The following is an 18,915-nucleotide window of genomic DNA, read 5'->3' on the forward strand; positions in this document are numbered from 1 at the left end:
CATCTGCATGTGACGGGGAGGAGGGGCATGCTCCAGCTGCTTCCAGGACAGGATTCTTGCTCGGTGAGGGGTCAGCACCCAGCTCTGTCTTGCCTATTCTCAGCTGTGCCCCTGGGTGGTGTGTTCCCCGACACTAGCTAGCCTCTGGGGCTGCGGGGCACAGGTGTCCCGGGGCAGGCAGCCAAGAGCACCGAAGCTTTGACTGTCTCGCCTGCGTGGAGGGCAGCGTGTGGCAGGCTGCATGTGTGCGCATGTGTCCCCAGTGCCCTGAGCCGAAGTAGTGTCCAGCTGCCTGGCCAGGTGCCTTCTCCTGGCCGCTGCTCGGGTCTGCGGGTTCTTGGGGTGGGCTGCCTGGGTCCCGGGGCTCTCCACACCTGGCGCCCCTCAGCATTGTAGGGCCCCCACCGGATGCCGTGGGTCCCCCCAGCCACAAGCCTCAGACACGGGGCTCTGTTCCCTTGAGGCCCCAGGGCGCCAACCACCAGGAGAAGCTAGGCTCGCGACGCTGCCCGTGGTCTGGACGGCGAGGCCGGGAGGGGCCCTGAGGGACCTGGGCCAGGCCGGCCCTGGCTTCAGCACCCTCGCCGGGCCTGGGACCGTGAACCCCCAGCGGCACCCAGGCTTCGAGCTGGCCGACTGGCCCGCGGGAGCGGCAGGGGGTCTGGGGAGGGCCTCGCGCCCTCGCTCGAGTTAGAGAAGACTGTCCACCGACCCCTCCGAGCCTGCAGCTGGGGGCCCGTGCTGCCTGCCGCCTGCCCCAAAGTGCCTTGGAGGCAGAAGCCGAACCCAGAGCCCAGCCAGAGCTGCCCCGCCCCCCCCGGGCTTCCTGCAGCCTCTGAGCACCCAGAGGCGAGGTCCGCGCCCCCCTCAACTATCTGGGCAGGGGTGGGGACCGGGCCAGGGCTGGCTGGGCTTCCAGTTCCAGCCAGGTGAGCCAAGTGGTGGGGCGTCCCATTGGGGTGGAGGGTGCAGACCCAGGAGGACCGTGCACGGTTCCCGGGCAGCGGGCCTGCCGCATGGAGGCCAGTGGGCCTGGCCACCGGAGACGGCCAGCAACCTGGTGCTGGGCAAGCGGGGAGGCATGCCGCTGGCGTCCCAGGGTCCAGGTGCTGCTCCAGGTCCCCTCCTCGTGGCTGCCGGAGACCCCCGTGCCCGTCACCGCACCGCGGCATCCAGGAAAACGCGCGGTGCCCTTCGTCCCTGCAGCGCCTTCCCCGTGAGTCCCTGGGGGTGGAGCCCGTGGCTGAGGAATAGAAGAGTTTGGCCGGTGCTGGATCCCCATGGCGTCCGCGCCCTGCCAGGAGGGGTGTCCTTCGCACCGGGACCTCTATGCCCCCGCTCGTGGAGGGACGTCCTGGGAGGCAGACAGGAAGTGTGCAGAGCCAGGGCAGGGACAGCCGAGGGTTGGGCCGCAGGCAGACTGGGCGTGACGTCGGAGGAAAGGGGCCGTCATAAGCCCTGACCTCCGGTGGACCGGGGCCAGAGTGGACGTGAGCGCTCACTCAGGGAGCGAGGGACGCCACCCTCGGAGCAGGAGCAGGTGGGTGCCGTGCCTACAGTCCTGGGCTGGGCGGGTAAGGGGGGCCGCCGGGAGACCCGCGGGGTCTGCCATCTGAGCGTGAGCTTGACCTTTCAGGGTGAGCGGAGCTGAGCTCCTGCTGGCAGGGTTACTCCCTCGAGTGAGGCCCGGTTCCGGCAGGGGGTGGGCGTCTGTCTGCGGGAGGTTGGGGACCAGGTACCAGGAGCACCAGATTGCTCTCCAGTCCCCCCTTCCCAGCCTGAGCACCTCCAAGCTCGGCAGTGGGTGGCATGCCCGTCCTGGCTGTCCCTACCCTGCGTGGGGCAGGGGGCCTGAGACCCTGCCCTGTGCGTCCCCTCTGCCCTCCCAGCAGAGGCCCAGAGGCCGCTTGGGGCCGGAAGCGTGTCCCCAGAGGGCTCCCCTAGGACCCCAACCCACCTCCATGGGGCTCCTCTTCCCCCGCTGAGAGGCAGGTTCCGGGCTGGGAGCTGGGGCGCTACTCCCGAGGTTCTGCTCCCACTGGGGACTCAGGCCCTCCCCTGCCCACCTCAGTTTCTTCCCCAGGCCCCTCAACCCTGACGGCAGCCGTCCTGGCTGGTCTGATGATGAGCGGGTGACCAAAGCAGCGGTCAGCGCCCGTGCTGGCCTGTGGAGAACGTCTGAAGGGAGGGGTGTGGGACCAGGGCTGTGACAGGGCCAGGCGCTCCAGGGTGGAGGGGGTAGCAGGACAGCCGACCTCTTGCTCCCAGAAGCTCCGGCCTGGGCCTTTGGACAGGGCCCAGGTGGACAGGCCTTGGGGTCCCCACGCCTGCCCATGGGGGGCCAGCGTGCATGCGGAAGCTCCGGCTTGGCGGTCAGGCGGGGCAGACGTGGACGTGGCTGAGTGGCCTCTTTGCCCGCAGGGCCAGGGCCATGAGTGCCCACGTGCACCCCCGCCTGGGGGTCTGCCTCTGGCTGTGGCTGAGTGTCACCCTGAGACATGGCCTGGGACAAGGTAAGGACATGGACGGGGCTTCCTGGGGATCATGCCGTCGGCCCCCACCTGGCCCCCACGCCGCCCAGGGCGGAGGCCCCACTGCCAGCGAGCCTTCTGCCTCCCGCTCCCCATGGGACCCGTGCTCCATGAGGAGACAGGGAAGGACAGCCCACGGGCCCCCTGTCCCCTCCACCTGCGCCTCGCCCAGCTCTCTGCTGGACCTCTGGCCTCGCCTCGCGCTGCCCCTGCTCTCTGGCTCCTGTGTTAACCGGCGTCCACACTCTGTGCATTTAATTTTCTTACCACTGTCTGGTTTTCAGCGCTTCCGCGGGTGCCTTTTCCTTGTAAAATCTTCAGGTAGCCCACCCGCAGTAAGAGCGCCCCCCGCAGCACTGGCTGTCGGCAGTGGGCTTCCGGCACCTTCCCAGCTGCGTCAAGGCGTGTGCAGGGGTCACAGCTCACACCGCTTCCGCCCCCAGCCCTGACGTGTGGTACCGTGCCACGTGTCACGCCTCTTGGCGGCTGGCTGTGCCGTGTGGGGACGCTTGAACCCCACTGCTGCCTGTGGGCATCTTGGTGAAACACCCCAAGGGACACAGCCGAGCTCATCTCAGGAAGCTGGGCTGGAGGACGGTCTCGGCCCCCTGGGGGCTCTGAGGCTCTGGCCGGGCCGTGTGGGTCCCTGACACGTGCCCAGCTCCCACTGGGCGGCGTGAGGCAAGTGGCCGCATGGCATCGAGGTCCTGCTGCACCCCTGGGCCACCGCCGAGGCCATACGGCATGCCACTGAGCCGGCTCTGCCTGGGCATCATGCAGGGAGCAGCGTGGCCCGCTGACCGCCACCTGGTGAGGGGCGTGTCCTCTGGTTTCGCACCCAGGTTGGTGACTGCCGCCTGGGTGAGTCCCTCGGTCCCTGTGGCTCTGACAGGCCCCCCCGAGGCAGGGCCAGGCCACAAAGTGACACCACGACAGGTTGAATTCAGGCCTCACGGGCTGCGCTCCGAGTAGACCCTGGGCGGGCTAGGCCTGTGTGTTCCGGAAGCTTTTCTCGAGGAAGCCCTGGGGGGGGTATTTTTGGGGGGATGCTTCCCACTGGCTGGCCCCCAGCTGTCTTCACGGGGCTCTGCCAAAGTCCTATGTGGAGATCCCAGCAGACATCCCGGGTTCCTCCCCCAGCATGTCAGAGGCACAGTGACACACAGAGCACTCTTCATGAGCCAGCGCTGGGTCCCCTGCTCACAAGTGGCTTTTCAAAGGCCCCCCGCCCTCCCCGACTCTCCAGGGGGGCGGCCTGCATGCCAGGACAGGCTCAGCTGCTTCCGTCTCTGAGGCCGTCCTGTGTCTGCCCTGGGCACCCTGACCCCCCTCCCCACCCCCGCTCTCAGCAGAGTGGCCAGAAGAAGCCCGTCTCTGTCCTGTTTTCCAAAAATAGCCGCCTCCACCAGGGAGCCCCCGGATGCTTCCTGGGAGGCTGGGTCATGTCCCTGAGGCCACATGAACCCAGCTGTGACCTTGGCAGCTGGGGGTCTTCCGCTCGGACTAAGACTCGGGAGGGGAGACCGGGCAGCTCCAGGGCCCAGGCTGGTGGGGCGGCAGCTGCTGCCTGGGCTTGGGGCCACCGGCTGCCGGCGGAGTGCGTCCTGCCTCTCCCAGGTGCTGGCCCGAGCCTCACCGGGCCAGCCGGGGAACACCCCTTGGACAGCCAGCAAGGGCCCCCCGTGGGAGCTGTCGCTCTCCTGCAGGTGCCACGTGGCACTGGCACCTCGGACCCCCAGGAGGGGGCGGTCTCCCTCTAGCCCTGGGCGGGGCCTCATCTTCTCAATAACCTTCCACCGCCCCCTATGGGGCCGGTCCCCTCGTCACTGGGGGTCAGTTGTGACCCCATCCTGTTTCCCCAGCGAGCGGCCGCCTGAGGCTGGCTGTGCTGCCCGAGGACCGGCTACAGATGAAGTGGAGGGAGTCGGGGGCACGTGGCCTTGGTTACCTGGTACAGGTGAAGCCCATGGCAGGTAAGGGCCTGTGCCGCCTGCTCCAGTGGGGATGGACAGTGATGGTGTTCAGCTTGCCGCCAGGCACACAGCGAGTACTTGGTGGAAGTAGCCGCTAATCACAGCAACAGCTGTGTAAGGGTGCCCACGGCGCCCCCCTCCCCACCTGTCCCGCCTCCCCAGTGAGGACAAAGGTCAGTGGCCGGCTTCCCCTCTGTCTTGTAGGTGAGACTGGAGGGTCGCCAAGCGCTTCCTGATGCCTGCGGCCTCTCCAGCCTGTCCCGAGGACCCTCCTCTGGGAATGGGGTGCTGGCCCTTGGAGTCACTGGTTTCTTTTTGGTTTAAAACCCAGCCCCCAGCTTAGCCTCTCTGCCACCCATGCACACCCACGCACACCCACGTGCACATGCGCGCACACGTGCACATACACGTGCACGCACACGCACGCACGTGCACACGCACACATGCTCCCCACATGCATGTGCATACGTGCACACACACAAGCACACACGCTCACACACACGCACGCACATGCATGCACTCACCCACTTTCGCGGCCTCGCCAGCCCCCCATTCCCACTGCAGGGGACTCGGAGCAGGAGGTGATGCTGAGCACCAAGACCCCCAAGGCTACGGTGGGGGGCCTGAGCCCCTCCAAAGGGTACACCGTGCAGATCTTCGAGCTCACTGGCTCAGGGAACGTCCTGCTGGCTCGGAGGGAGTTCGTGAGTAAGTCTGCTGTGCTCCGCTGGCGCCCCGGGCCGAGCCCCAGGCCTGGGCTCGTGTCCCATTTCCCATGCAGCCACCCAGAAGCCTTGATGCCTAGAGCTCCTGGTGCCCCCGCCTGTCTCCTCGGGGGACTGAGGACCTGCTGAGCCCGGGACGTGCCCTGGTAGGGGGGCTGTGCATGCAGGCCCCCCAGGCTGCTGGGCCTCTGCTCCCACCTGGGCAGTGGGGTCCTGACAGCCCTTCGCGTCTGCAGTCGAGGATTTGAAGAGTGACTCGGGGAGCAGGAGCAGCCGGAGGCCACCAGGGGCACCCACGCCCTCCCACCTGGGGAGCCCAGACCCCTATTCCCACGTCACCTCGGCCCCAAGCCCAGGCCCGCCCACTCTTGGTGGGCCCACGTGGGACATGGGTAAGTCTCCAGCGAGTGAGGAATCTAGCTCCTGCCATTTCTCTCCTGGTGGCCAGGAAGTCCTTTTCCTACGTGACCTCACACTCTAGCTTTAACTGGAGCTGGCCTGCCACTCTCCTGGGTGCACTTGGGGCCCTAGTGCCTGGTCCCCCAACCCCAACCCCCCTCAGGTGTCCCCAGCCTGAGTGTGGCAGGTGAGGTGACACAGCCGCGTCCTCCCCCAGGCGTGCCCAGCAAGGAGCAGAGTCTCCCCCCGAGGCCCGGTGGGGAGGCCTCCGCTCAGGCCAGCCCAGCCTGCCCGGGCAGAGCCACTGGGCCCTCCACGGGAAGGAGAGGGGAGCTGGGTAAAGGCGCCAGGCTCCAGGCTCTGCGGCTGGCGGAGCGTGACGCGGGCAGGGCAGAACAGCCCGGCATTCCTGCTGTGTCTCCCCGTGAGGCCGAGGGGGTGTCCCTGACTTTGTCTTCCCATCAGGCGTGGATGGAAGGAGGTGCCTGCCTCCTCAGACGGGCGCATCCCCTCTCACGTGGGTTCTGGGGTCTGGGCGCCCCCCTGTCTCCCAGTGGACTTAGGGTCCACCAGGATGTCTCCCCACCACGCAGGGCTTGAGGGCGGGGCTGTGCCTCCCCCGTCAGACGGGATCTCACTGCGCCTGCCCACCCAGGAGCCTCCTTGCGGGTCTGGCCCTGGCTCTGGGCTGGGCCTGGGGTGCTGTCTGCATCAACCGCAGGGAGTCCCAGACCCTGTCGGGGCGGGGGGGGGCGAGGCTTTGTCTGCGGAGAGCTCCCCGGTCCTGGGGACAACCCCCCACTCCGAGGTGAGGCCTCGCCCCCAGGGAAGGGCACAGGAGCTGTCCGCGGTGCTGACCCCGCTCATCCCGGTCGGCACAACCTTGGGCAGCCTCTGCCCGCTGGGCCTGGGTATAGGCCAGCCCGCCAGGGGAAATGGCCCCCCGCATGGCTGTCCCCACAACCACACAGTGACCGGACCTGCCAGGACCGCTGGAGGGCAGAGGCTCAGGGGCCCCGGGGTGCCTCATTAGCCTTCTTTGGGGTCTCAGAGGGGCTGAGCCGAGGGACCGAGGTCCACGTGGGGTTTTCTGACTCTGGTGAGACCCAAGCACCTCGGGAGTCCCTGTCCCCAAACTGAGCTGCCCGCCTCATTCCGGCCGGAGCTCCGTGGCCCCTCACCGCCCACCAGCCCCAGGGATGGAGACCAGGCCTGGAGCAGCCTGGGGCCCTGCAGGGGAGGCGGCCTCGCCCACAGCCCCGCCCTCTCTGCTGCCCAGCCGGCCCCCAGTTCCGCTGCACGCCCCCCACCCCCGTGGACCTGATCTTCCTGGTGGATGGGTCCTGGAGCATCGGCCACAGTCACTTCCGGCAGGTGAAAGACTTCCTGGCCAGCATCATCAAGCCCTTCGAGATCGGGCCGGATAAAGTCCAAGTAGGTGGGTGCCGGCCCCCCGCCCTGTGCCCCGCCCCGGGGTCCCACAGCTCATCAGCCCCCAGTGCAGGGAGAGGAAGGGGGAACTGGAGGGCGGCTGCAGCAGCCAGGCCTGGTGGCAGTCCCCACCTCGGCCGATGCAGCAGCTGGCTCTGGGAGGCATTCCGGTGACCCCTGAGTGCAGAGAGCAGAGTTTTGCAAACGTGCTCTCCCTGGTGACTCCGGGCAGCGAGGCTGTGCGTGTCCTGCCCCTGCTCCGCGTGCCAACAGCCACGCCCGGCCCCCTCCCCAGGCCTGACCCAGTACAGTGGAGACCCCCAGACCGAGTGGGACCTGAACACCTTCCACACCAAGGAGGAGGTGCTGGCGGCCGTGCACAGTCTCCGCTACAAAGGGGGGAACACGTTCACAGGTGTGCCCCCGTCCTCGGGAGTCTGCCCGGGGCTCGGGCCCGAACAAAACCGCTCGCCCGTCCTGTGGGTCAGCCTCCCTTTACAACCTCCCGGACCCGCGAGCTTGTGTGTGACCAGCCGAGTGCTGGGTGGAGCTGAGCCCCGTCCCCACCTTTGCAAACAGCAAATCACCCTTATTTCTCTGTCAAGACTGTGATTTCTGTCTGCAGTCACTGAGAGTGAGTGGCTCCGAGTATAGACAGAAACTGCTGGAAGGGGCGGCCAGTGGACTTGGAGTGGTCTTGCTGGGAGCAGCCCCCTGGGGGTGTCTCCCATGGCACTGCCCCCTCCCTGTTCCCTGCATCCTAGGGCCTCACTGCTGGGTCTCCTGGGCACGTGGTGCCTTGGAGGGGAGGGGCGGAGGTGTCCCTGCCCTCCGGACACCCCAGTCCAGGACTGAGCATGGGGCCAGCGGGCTGGCCGAGTGGTCGTGGGTGGGGCGGGCACTGGGAGGGTCACCTGGGGCCACCTGAGCTGCATTCTCACCGCACCCAAGGCCTGGCCCTGACCCACGTGCTGCGACAGAGCCTGAGGCCTGCAGCAGGTCCCCGTCCGGAGGCCGCCAAAGTCGTGATCTTAGTGACAGATGGCAAGTCCCAGGACGATGCCCATGCTGCTGGCCGTGTCCTCAAGGACCTGGATGTGGACGTCTTTGCTGTGGGTGAGCAGCCCCAGACCACCGCTGGGGGGCTCCCAGCACGGGGTGCAGTTTGCACCCGGCTGTGTCCCAGGCTGGAGGTCTCACGGTGACTCTGAGCCTCAGCCCCGAGTCTGAAGACGGAGGACCAGTCTCTGCTCTGGGAGCTGGTGACAGTGCACAAGCGAGGACCCAAGCACCCATGGGTGCTCGGAGGGTGTCCACACAAGTCGCTCCCTGGAGCATGGGCCAGTTTGCAGCGTCGTCTCTGGACACCTCCCTGCCCAGCTCCCCTTCCCCCAGGGCATAGCATGGCGTGTGAGGGGCCTTTGGGGGCCTGGCCCCTCCTTCCTCCCAGTGCCCAGGCAGCCGTTTCCCATGGGGTCCTGCCAGGTGACCCCATCCTGGGGCGTGGGGTCCAGGCTGTGTGGCTTGGGATAGACCCCCCCTACCCCGCTGGGTGACTCAAGCAAGGCCCAGTGGACCTATTGTAAGATGGAATAACAGCGCCAAGGCACCCCCTCACCCCTGCGCCCCATGGCAGGCGTGAAGAATGCTGACGAGGCCGAGCTGAGGCTCCTGGCGTCCCAGCCGCTGGACGTCACTGTCCACAGCGTGCCGGACTTCCCCCAGCTCGGCATGCTGGCAGGCCTGCTCAGCCGCCTCATCTGTCAGAAGGTCCAGGGCAGGAGCCAACGGAGGGGCCCAGGTGAGCGGGCAGTGGTGACGTAGGGTGGGGTCGACCATGCTCACGGCCTGCCAGGCCCTGTCTGGACGCTTTGGGCAGAGGGACAGGGATTTGCAGCCCTAAGGAGTTCCCTGAACCAGTCCCATGGCTCCGAGGGGTCCGCAGTCCCCACCTAGGAACACCTGTCCTTCCTGGACGTGGCCGCCAGGGGGAGCAGGCGGAGCTGCTAACGCCAGCTGCCAGCTGAGGCCGTGGGCCGTCCACCTTTCCTTCCTCAGTATCACCAGCAGCAGCTGCCCCGGCCCTGGACCCCCTCTCCGCTCCCACCAGCCTGGTCCTGACCCAGGTGACCTCCTCCAGTGTCCGCCTGTCCTGGACTCCAGCCCCTCAGCTGCCCCTCAAGTACCTGGTCACGTGGCGGCCTTCCAGGGGTGGTGCCCCCAGGGAGGTGAGAGGCGGCCTTCTGCCTGCCCCGTGCAAAGCCAGGGCTGGAGGAAAGGCCCACCGGTGATGGAGTCAGCATGGGGGGGGAGCGGAGCGGGGTGACCCTGCCAGAGGCCCAAGTCCCAGGGCACACCCGGGTGGCCAAGGGGGCGGGATGCGGCTGGTGCGTGTGCTCGCGCCTTTGATGATTGCCGGTGGCTGGGAGCTGCTCTGCTTCCGGAGCCAGGGACAGGGCTGCGTGGGGAGCGAGGCCTGACCCCAGCCCTCCGTTTCCCTGTGCCCCACCACGCCCACCCCGCCCGCTCCATCTGCCTGGCGCTCCAGGTGGTGGTGGAGGGGCCCAGCGCATCTGCGGAGCTGCACAATCTGACCTCCAGCACGGAGTACCTGGTGTCCGTGGCCCCCGTCTACGAGGCGGGGGTCGGAGAGGGCTTGCGGGGCCTGGTGACCACAGGTGGGTGGGGCGGCGGGCTGGGCTCAGGGCCGGGGGTGCCCCTGGGAGCCTGGCACCAGCCAGGGGGGTACGTCGGGCAGTTACCGGTCTTAACCCGGGTGGGGGCACCAGCCCCAACTTGCTGTGAAACCAAGGCCGAATCACTGGACCTCTCTGACCCTCAGTGTCCCCTTCCGAACACAAGCGACATCATGTGTGTCACCCTACCACAACTAGGACCATTGCCGGCGCTGCTCACACATTGATGGAGCAGCCCCCGCTGGGCCACAGCCCCGGGGACAGCTGCGAGCCCCACGACTCGCCATGTACAGCGTGCGGTTCTGTGGTTTTCAGCGTGATCACAGAGTTGTCACCTGTCACCACAGTCACCTTTACGACATTTTCATCACCCTGAACAGAAGCCCTGCACCCCTTAGCTGTCACCCAACCCCCCTGCCCCCAGCCTCTGCAACCCCTCATCCGCTCCTGTCTCCAGGGATGTGCGATTTCCGGACCTTTCGTGTAGATGGCGCCACGTGGTCTGTGGCCTGTCATGTCTGGCTCCTTCATGGGGCCCTTCACCCACTGGAGGCCACAGCCTCTGACCCTTAAACTGAAAACTGCGGGCTGGCTGCGTTTCCTCAGAGCTAGGGGCCAGAAGCGTGGCCAGGGTGAAGTCTGGGGACAAATTTAGAATTGTGCGTGGGGTGTCCCCCAGGGGCTGTGGTGCTGCTTCTGTGTCCCCAGTGAAGATGGCTCTGTACTACAGTCTTTGCTGTGATTTCTGGTGTGTGTTCCTCTCTTGCAGGACCTCTGCCCCCACCCCAGGGGCTCACCCTCGCCACAGTGACGCCCAGAACCATCCGCCTCACCTGGCAGCCCTCAGCCGGGGCCACCCAGTACCTGGTGCGGTGCTCCCCTGCTTCCCCCAAGGGCGAGGAGGATGGCATGGAGGTGCGAGGTGGAAGTGTGGGGGCAGCCGGGGCAGGCAGATGGGGGTGCGGGGGGCAGGGGCAGCCGGGGCAGGCGGATGGGGTGCGGGGGGCAGGCACTGACGTGCACCCCTGCAGGTGCGGGTGGGGCTCCCAGAGGTGCTGCTGGACGGCCTGGAGCCGGGCAGGGACTACAGCGTCTGGGTGCAGAGCCTGCGAGGGTCGGAGGCCAGTGAGGCCCGGGGCATCCGTGCCAAGACCCGTGAGTGTCCGCCCCGCAGGCCGCCACCCACCAGGGGCAGAGCTGTCACTGCGGTCCCCAAGCCCTCCATGGGCAGAAGGCTCCAGACCCCGCCCAGTGGCCCCATCAGCCCCAGCTGCATGTTCGGGAAGGCGGGGCGGCTGGACCCTGAGTCCTTGCTGTGCTCCGCAGGCCCCCCGGGCCCCCCCAAACACCTGGGCTTCTCAGACGTGAGCCACGACTCAGCTCGCGTGTTCTGGGAGGGCACTCCGAGGCCAGTGCGCCCATGCAGGGTCAGCTATGTGTCCGGCGAGGGCGGCCACTCGGGGCAGGTGAGCGCAGGCCAGTGTCCAGGGGGCCTGGAGTGTCCACATGGGTGCTGGTGCCCTGAGCCCCCTCCTAGCCCTGCGATCGCAGTCTGGGGTGGGGTGGGGGAAGCACCCCAGTCTGGCGGGAGTGGGAGGGGATGGATGTAAATGAGGGTGCCCGAGTCACTTCGCCGTGGATGGCAGATCGCCCTCTGAGACTGTTTGAGGGGTGCGGGGGCGAGGCCCCAGGAGACCCCGCCCCAGCGTGGTGGCCCACACCCCCCGTACACCCTGGGGGAGGTTGTGGCAAGCAGATCCTGGGCCCGGGTCCCCATCCGGGCAGGGGCTGCCCGCTCCCTGGCCTCGGAGTCGGCTCCAGGCCCTGTGTCCCGGCATTGCAGATGGAGGCTCCTGGGAACGCCACCTCGGCCATCCTGGGCCCCCTCGCCTCCTCCACCACGTACAGCGTCCACGTCACCTGCCTCCACCCCGGGGGCCGCTCCTCCAGGATGACCGGCCGCCTGACCACACGTGAGTGGGCAGTGGTTGAGGTGGGGTCTCCAGGCTGCGCTGTGTCCCTCTGCTCCCATGGACGCTTCACATCAACACACACTGAGGCGTCTACCCGGTGCATCCCTGAGCCAGGTGGGGACAGGTACTGGACAGGTGCGACGTGGGGCACAAGGCCCACATGGGTGTGACATGGGGGCCTCTGCTGTCAAGCAGACAGGAGGCGGGGCCACCTCCAGGAAGCAGGTGCATCCTGGGAAAGGGGCCCGTGCAGGAACAGCTGCTGCATGGAGACGAGCTCCCTCTGCCCCCAGTGTGACCCACGCCCGCAAAGCCTCCTTAAGGGCACCCGGGGGGCACTCCTCAGAGTCCCACCCCAGACCCAGCCACCCGAGCCTCAGTCTCCCTCTCCTGTCTTCCAGGGAAAGTCCCCAGCCCGAGCCAGCTGTCAGTGACAGAGCTCCCTGGGGACGAGGTCCGGCTGGAGTGGGCGGCGGCAGCGGCCTCTGGCGTGCTCGTCTACCAGATCAAGTGGCTGCCCCTTGGGGACGGGAAGGCCCATGAGGTGCTGGGTGGGGAGAGGACCCCCTTCCCACACCTAGTTCCCGGGGGCTCACGCCCTGCTGCTGCCTCGTGGGGACACCTGCCTGCCGGTGGCCTGCGAGTGCCGCCCGGCGCGTGCTCACCTGGGCCCCCTCTCCGCAGATCTCTGTACCGGGGAACCTGGGCGCGGCCGTCCTGCCTGGCCTGGGGAGGCGCTCGGAGTACGAGATCACCATCCTGGCCTACTACGGGGACGGGGCCCGCAGTGAGCCCGTGTCCCTCCGCTACACCCCCCGTAGGTCGCCCTCAGCTGCGCGGGGCGGGGGCAGCCCAGAGGGACCCCGGGCCCCCCAGCTCCATGCGCCCCGGTCCCCGAACTCTCAGGCAATTCCCCAAGTCCCCAACCCTCTAGCCTGACCGCTCGGTTCTTGGGGTCTCCCTGAACCCTCCAGGCAGGGGTTCCTGCGGTGGCCAAGGGTCCCGGCCACCTGGTGTGACAATGCTCAGGATGGTCTTGGGGAGGACTCTGTGTGAGGGCAGCAGGGTGGGATCGGGGCACGGGGCGCGGCGGGGCGGAGTGGAGCGGGCACGCGGGGAGCGTGTGGGCGTGGGGTCGAGGCCGTGGGGGGCGTGCCGCTGTCTTCAGCCCCCGCTGTGAGCCCCCGTGTCTCTGTGTCCTGGTGTTCTCACAGTTCGCTGGAGCCCGCCCTCCGGCCTAGCCCTGGGTTCCGAGTCACCCAACAGCCTGCGGGTCAGCTGGACACCTCCGAGTGGCCATGTCCTCTACTACCGGGTCACCTATGTGCTGGCCTCGGGCTCGGGACCTGAGAAATCGGTGGGTCTTAGTGGAGCAGGGAGCCACTGCTCCTCGTGGGCCCCTGGGTCCTGGTGGCAGTGGGGGACAAGGCCCGCCCCGTTGGTTGAGGGTGCCAGCTCTTCCATGGGAAGCCGAGGTGCCTAAGCGAGCAGAGGCACTCGGGAGGGTGGCTCAGGGGACCGTCCCTCCCCAGGTCTCCATTCCGGGACCCAGGAGCCAGGCGACACTCCTCGACCTACTGGCAGCCACCAAGTACAGGGTCCTGGTCTCCGCAGTCTACGAGGCAGGGGAGAGTGTGGCGGTGTCGGCCACAGGCCGGACAGGTGAGTGAGCATGAGGCCCCGACCTCAGCCAGGCCCCCAGACGCCCGGGACCCAGGGGGGCCACCCGGCTGGGCCGCTACTTGGTGGACAGCTGCCGGGCCCAGCGCCCTTCCCGTCGGGGGCTCTGGGTCCCAGGTCTACCTCCACTCGCACACGGGCGCCTCCGAGCGCCTGCCACGCGCCGGCGGGGGGACACGCCCGCACCGCCAGGCCCCGGTCTGTCCCGTGTTGCCCGCGTGGGCATTTCCCTGGCCCTGCCGCTGGGCGCTCAGCGGGGGGGCCAGCACCTCTCAGGGCGCAGCGCTCAGTGGCACCGTCTCCTAGAGACACCACTGCCGTCCCTCCCTGGCCCCTGAGCCAGGGACACAGGACTGCGGACCTCCAAAGGGTGCGTCCAGCACGGCTCCAGCCCATCTTCAGACCGCAGGGTAGGACCGCTGCCCAGGAGGCCCTGCACCTGACCCCGACCCCCTGTTGCCTCTCAGCAGCCTGCCCGGCCCTCCACCCGAACGGCTCCCTCGCAGGTGGGTCCCTGTGTCCCCATCTCTGTGTCCCCGTCCCTGTGTCCCCGTCCCTGTGTCCCCGTCCTTGCCCTAAGCTCTTGGCCTCGGGCGGCCCCTAGCTTCTCCCGCTCCGCCCCCCTCATTTTCTGTCTCTCCCCTTTGCCTCGGCCGCCCCTCCCTCACCGCCCCCCCGCACCCTGTCTGTCCCGCCAGGCTTTGACCTGATGGCGGCCTTTGGCCTGGCACAGAAGGAGTACGCCTCCATCCGCGGTGTCGCCATGGAGCCCTCAGCCTTGGGCCCGGCCATGACCTTCACACTCTTCAAGGACGCTCAGCTGACGCGCCGGGCCAGGTGGGAGGGCAGGGGGAGGCCCCGACGGGGGCACCACACTGTCGTGACCCTGGCTGTGGTTGGGTGGCCTCGGAGCCCCACCCGCCTGTCCCCACCTGCCTGCGGGGAGCACTGTCCATCACGGCCTGCCGTTGGTGAGGACAAGGCGGGAGGAGCCTCAGCCTGGCCCCGCTGGCCCCGGTCTGTGCTCGGGGGAGGGCCGTGCCCCTGTGGCCCGCCTCCCTCAGACCGCGGTGGCCCCACCTGCCCCACAGCGACATCCACCTGGCCGCTCTCCCCACGGAGCACACGGTGGTCTTCCTCCTGCGCCTGCTCCCCGAGACGCCCCGCGAGGCCTTCGCGCTGTGGCAGATGACGGCCGAGGACTTCCAGCCCGTCCTGGGGGTCCTGCTGGACGGTCAGTTGGGAGCCCAGGCTGCCCCTCGAGGCCTCGCTGGCTGTGGGTGCTGAGCCTGCCGCCGCCCCACCCGGGCCTCACGCCGCCCTCCCTCGGCTCCCCCAGCCAGCAGGAGGTCGCTGACCTACTTCAGCCACCACCCTAGGGCGGCCTTGCAGGAGGTGACCTTTGACCTGCCCGAAGTGAGGCGGATATTCTACGGGAGCTTCCATAAGGTCCTAGAAGGTTCCGGAAAGACCCAGACCTGCGTCTCCCTCCGCCCAAGTCCCTGCCCTGCTCCCCAACTTCTGAACAGACCCCCACGGTGCTGCAGGACTTGCCCGCCTGCCTCCCCACTGCAGGTGGCCCGTCGCCGTGGGTCCCGCAGAATGCGAGGACTTTCCCTGAGCGTCCCCTGGCCTCCGCTCCTGAGGTCCCCTCTGCCCGGATGTCCCGGCTCAAGCTGGGGTGGGAGCATTCAGCTCTGCTCTCTGGTCTCACCGTACTGGTGTCACGTGGTTCACGTATGGGGGAAACTGAGGCCCAGAGGGGTTCCCACGAGGCTTGAGGTCAGGCCCGGGTGATGGACACACGTCCCCCACCGGGCCAGGGCTGGGGGGAACCTCCGCGGTGTCTCACAGGTGCATGTGGCCGTGGGCCATTCCAAGGTCCGGCTCTATGTGGACTGCCGGAAGGTGGCCGAGAGGCCCATCGGTGAGGCTGGCAGCCCACCTGCCACTGGCTTCGTCACGCTGGGGAGGCTGGCCAAGGCCCGGGGCCCGCGGAGCAGCTCGGCGGCGGTGAGCCTTGGCTTTGTCCCGCCTGGCCGCAGGGCGCCGTGGGACGCACGCCTGGCCCCCTTCAGGCCCTACGTGGCTGACCGCGCTCCCTCCATGCTTTGTAGCTGCAGCTGCAGATGCTGCAGATCGTCTGCAGTGACGCCTGGGCGGAGGAGGACAGGTGCTGTGAGCTCCCTGCACTGGTAGGTGGGTCAGTGCCCACCCAGGGTCACACGGTCTGGGGTCGACGGGCCTTCCAGGTCGTGACGCTGGGAGATCAGGGCAGGCTTGAGGTGGCCTCTGGGAGCATCTCGGAGGCCTTGGGGACAAGGCAGGTTAGGGTGGCTGGGAAGACCCCAGCTGCAGAGAGGCTGCGGCCGAGCACTCGGGGGCCACTCCACTTCCTGTGAATCCCCCCGTGTCCCCACGCTGGTTTGAACGTGCTGGGGCCTGTGCCTGTCCTCACCCTCCCCCAGCCTCCTAGGGTGGGGCTTGAAAGTTCCCTGGACCAAGGCGTCCGTGGCCACCCTGAACTCCGGGGTCAGACAAGAGCCCAAGGAGGGCCCGCTTAACGAGAGGTGTCTCGTCCTTCCAGATGGACGGAGAGGCCTGCCCTGCCCCGCCTTCCGCCTGCACCTGCCCCACACAGACCCCCGGGCCCCCGGGGCCCCAAGGCCCTCCGGTGAGTCCAGCAGCCCCTCCCTGGGGTGACCAGGGGCTCCTGGCCACATCTTGGTGCCACAGGCAGGTGAGGGCAGCCCCTCCCATGCCCCCTGGATGTGAGCAGGCCCGGCAGCTGTCCCCAGGCCTGCCACACACCCGGCTTGCACTTCACGTGTGCCCTGTCCTCACTGCCTCGGACATCCCTCCTGGCGCCCACTCCCGCTCTGGCGCGGGGCCCAGCATGTCCATCTTCCCTGCTCTAGGCAGCCTCTCTGCCCCCACCAAGGGAGGCTCCAAGGGCCCGGGGACGAGGGTCCCTGAGCACTAGCTCAGAGCACAGACCTCACCGGGGAGAGGCCACCCGACCCCGGTCTGGTCTGCACCTCAGCCAGCGCTGTGGGAGGGGAGGGGAGCTGGGCTGCCCTCTCGGAAGCCCCCACCCCTTCTCCAGCTGAAGGCGGGGACTGGAGCCCAGGGCCGTGCTAAGGCAGGCCGGCCTCAGGTGGGCTGTGCTGGGCTCAGCCCTGCCTGTGCCCCCCGCAGGGCCTGCCAGGGAGAGGCGGCGCCCCAGGACAGCAGGGCTTCCCAGGGCCCAGGGTAAGTTGTGGGTGGCCCCTGGCACATTCCCCAGAGCCGCGGGAGTGAGATGCCTTCCCCGTGAGGGGCCAGCGCCCCGCCACCCACCTTGGGAGCCCTGAGTAACGGCCGCTCTGGGCAGCAGATGTGCCGAGTTCACGAAGGATCTTTGAAAGCTTTTTCCCCTGCAGTCACGGTTTAAATAGCGCTGTGCCTTCTGTCCCCTGGAGGCTCGAGAGACGGTCGGGCGATGTCGGGTCTGGGGTCCTGGCTTTCTCGTCCACCTGCTCTGTGCCAGGAGAAGTGGTCTGGGGTGGGCGGCGGGGTTGAAGACGCCTCTGCGGGCCCGGGTCTGGGCACCACAGGCTGACGGGACCGGGGGCAGGACCCGGAAGGGCTGCAGGAGCGGCCGTGGGCCCTCTTACCCCTCCCTTGCCTGTGTCTCCAGGGAGAGCCTGGGCCGCCCGGACAGATGGGACCCGAGGGCCCTGGAGGTCAGCAGGGGTCACCAGGGACCCAGGGCCGAACCGTCCAGGGACCCATGGTAAGTCTTGGCCCCACCCCCCCACCCCGGTCCCCTGCCCTTGGCCCCTCTCCGCCCGCCCTGCTGCCCTGTCTACACTTCCGCTCCAGGGTCCGCCAGGGGTCAAAGGACAGAAGGGGGACCATGGACTCCCAGGCCTGCAGGTAGCGGGGTCCGACCGCGGCCAGGCACAGGGCGGGGGCCTTGGGGCAGGGCCTCCCGCTCCAGGTCAGGCTCGGCCGCCCCTGGCCAGCGCCTCTGTTCTCTTTCAGGGCACCCCTGGGAGGGTCGGCCTCCAGGGACCAAAGGTGAAAGGGGACCCCACGGGAGAGGGTCTTGGGATGGAAGGTGGGGGTGGGCTTCCTTCCTCTGCCCCCACGCCGCTCCAGCCCCCGCTGCCCCACCTGTGGCCCGGCTGGGGGGATGGGGTGTCGGCTCGCACCTGGCGGGTCAGGCCCTGAGCTTGGTCGGCGTCATCTGCTCTCAGAGCGAGGCACAGGCGGTACCCCTCACAGGTGTGGACCACTGAGGGAGGGGCGTGTAGGGGTGCGGACGCCGACCCCAGCGTGCCCTTCCTCTGTCCTCAGGGGATGAGAGGCCTGGAGGGTGCTGCTGGCTTACCTGGACCCCCGGGCCCCAGGGTAGGCACCCCCCGCACCCCCCACCCTCCTGGGGGCTGAACGGAGCGCAGCCACCCCCACGAGGTGACCTGGGAGGCGGTGCTCTCGTGGGCCGGCCCTGTCCCAGGCCCGGCGGGCACACGAGGGCCCTGTGCCCTGGACTGTCTCACCCCCACCGGGCAGGTGGGGTGGGGAGCGGCGTTTGCGTACCCAGATGCCACACGGCCTGGCTGTGGCACCCGGCCTCTCTGTCCTCTGCCAGACACCACCTCAGCCGGAGGGCCGGGGACACCCTGCCCTGCTAAGAAGCACTTTCTGTGAGAGGGAGAGGGTGGGAGGCACAGCCTGGGGGCGGCCGGCTGGGGACAAACCACAGTCTGGATTGGTCCAGCACAGTGGGGACCGGGACAGCCAGGGCTGGAGAGCGGAGGGGCTGGGCTCATAGGTCTGCCCCCGAGCCCCTACTTCTGCGTCTTGGCAGGGCTTCCAGGGCGTGGCAGGGGCCAGGGGCGCTGGCGGGGAGCGAGGACCCGCAGGGGCTGTGGGGCCCACGGTGAGTCCCCTCCCCATCCAGACAGCCCAGCAGACAGCAGGGTAGGGTGGGGAGTGACAAATGTGTGCAAACTCACCCTCGATGATGCCAGAGCGGCTTGCTGGGAGCAGAGAGAGCCAGGGCTGCCCCCTGCCAGGCCCACGGTGGAGTGTGGGCGGGGGGACAGGTAATAGGGCTGAGGTTGTGGGTTGGGGGAGGTTCCAGCAGGTTCCGAGGCCAGGGAGAATGGAGGCAGGTGGGACGGGGATCTGGGACACACTCTGTGCTGACCAAGCTGGCTCAGGCTGGGGGAGGGTCTGTTCTCCCTGGGGTGGTGTCCCCCATCTGAGGGGCAGGTCTTTTTCCCACTGGGGACTCCTACTCCAACTCTTCCAGGATCAGGAATTCTGCCTGCCTCATGGGGTCCCCCGCCGCCAGATGGATGGCCCCAGGCGGGAGGCTGGGGAGGGAACAGGGGGGCAGGGCAGGAGGCAGGGCAGAGAGACAGGGCAGGGGCAGGGCAGGGGGGGGCAGGGCAGGGGAGGCAGGGCAGGGGGGGCAGGGCAGGGGGAGACAGGGCAGAGGGGGGCAGGGCGGGGGG

General features: G+C 68.4%; 1 protein-coding gene across 13 annotated transcripts in view; it reads left to right on the forward strand.

The window, feature by feature from the left end:
- Positions 1-1,419: 1,419 nt before the first annotated feature.
- Positions 1,420-18,915, forward strand: part of COL20A1 (collagen type XX alpha 1 chain) — a 23,869-nt gene continuing 6,373 nt past the window's right edge. For 3 of the 13 annotated variants that reach the window (XM_039864786.1, XM_039864785.1, XM_039864783.1), the window contains exons 1-29: positions 1,420-1,540; positions 2,422-2,513; positions 4,394-4,504; positions 5,069-5,212; positions 5,466-5,621; positions 6,908-7,066; positions 7,355-7,474; positions 8,011-8,175; positions 8,696-8,860; positions 9,118-9,287; positions 9,608-9,737; positions 10,525-10,670; positions 10,787-10,910; positions 11,082-11,221; positions 11,599-11,842; positions 12,130-12,272; positions 12,413-12,545; positions 12,943-13,085; positions 13,261-13,390; positions 13,876-13,914; positions 14,107-14,245; positions 14,500-14,642; positions 14,748-14,857; positions 15,263-15,421; positions 15,526-15,603; positions 15,996-16,082; positions 16,607-16,660; positions 17,088-17,183; positions 17,273-17,375. In XM_039864786.1, coding sequence (XP_039720720.1) covers positions 2,432-2,513; positions 4,394-4,504; positions 5,069-5,212; positions 5,466-5,621; positions 6,908-7,066; positions 7,355-7,474; positions 8,011-8,175; positions 8,696-8,860; positions 9,118-9,287; positions 9,608-9,737; positions 10,525-10,670; positions 10,787-10,910; positions 11,082-11,221; positions 11,599-11,842; positions 12,130-12,272; positions 12,413-12,545; positions 12,943-13,085; positions 13,261-13,390; positions 13,876-13,914; positions 14,107-14,245; positions 14,500-14,642; positions 14,748-14,857; positions 15,263-15,421; positions 15,526-15,603; positions 15,996-16,082; positions 16,607-16,660; positions 17,088-17,183; positions 17,273-17,375 — 3,613 coding nt within the window. In that variant the 5' untranslated portion in view covers positions 1,420-1,540; positions 2,422-2,431. Of the gene's footprint in view, positions 1,541-2,421; positions 2,514-4,393; positions 4,505-5,068; positions 5,213-5,465; positions 5,622-6,907; positions 7,067-7,354; positions 7,475-8,010; positions 8,176-8,695; positions 8,861-9,117; positions 9,288-9,607; positions 9,738-10,524; positions 10,671-10,786; positions 10,911-11,081; positions 11,222-11,598; positions 11,843-12,129; positions 12,273-12,412; positions 12,546-12,942; positions 13,086-13,260; positions 13,391-13,875; positions 13,915-14,106; positions 14,246-14,499; positions 14,643-14,747; positions 14,858-15,262; positions 15,422-15,525; positions 15,608-15,995; positions 16,083-16,606; positions 16,661-17,087; positions 17,184-17,272; positions 17,471-17,749; positions 17,804-18,263; positions 18,336-18,915 lie in introns of all 13 variants that reach the window. The other 10 variants (XR_005653233.1, XM_039864788.1, XM_039864790.1 and 7 more) reach the window with 10 other exon arrangements.

The sequence above is a fragment of the Pteropus medius genome, unplaced genomic scaffold, assembly GCF_902729225.1.
Source record: "Pteropus medius unplaced genomic scaffold, Ma_sr-lr_union100, whole genome shotgun sequence".
NCBI lineage: Eukaryota > Metazoa > Chordata > Mammalia > Chiroptera > Pteropodidae > Pteropus > Pteropus medius.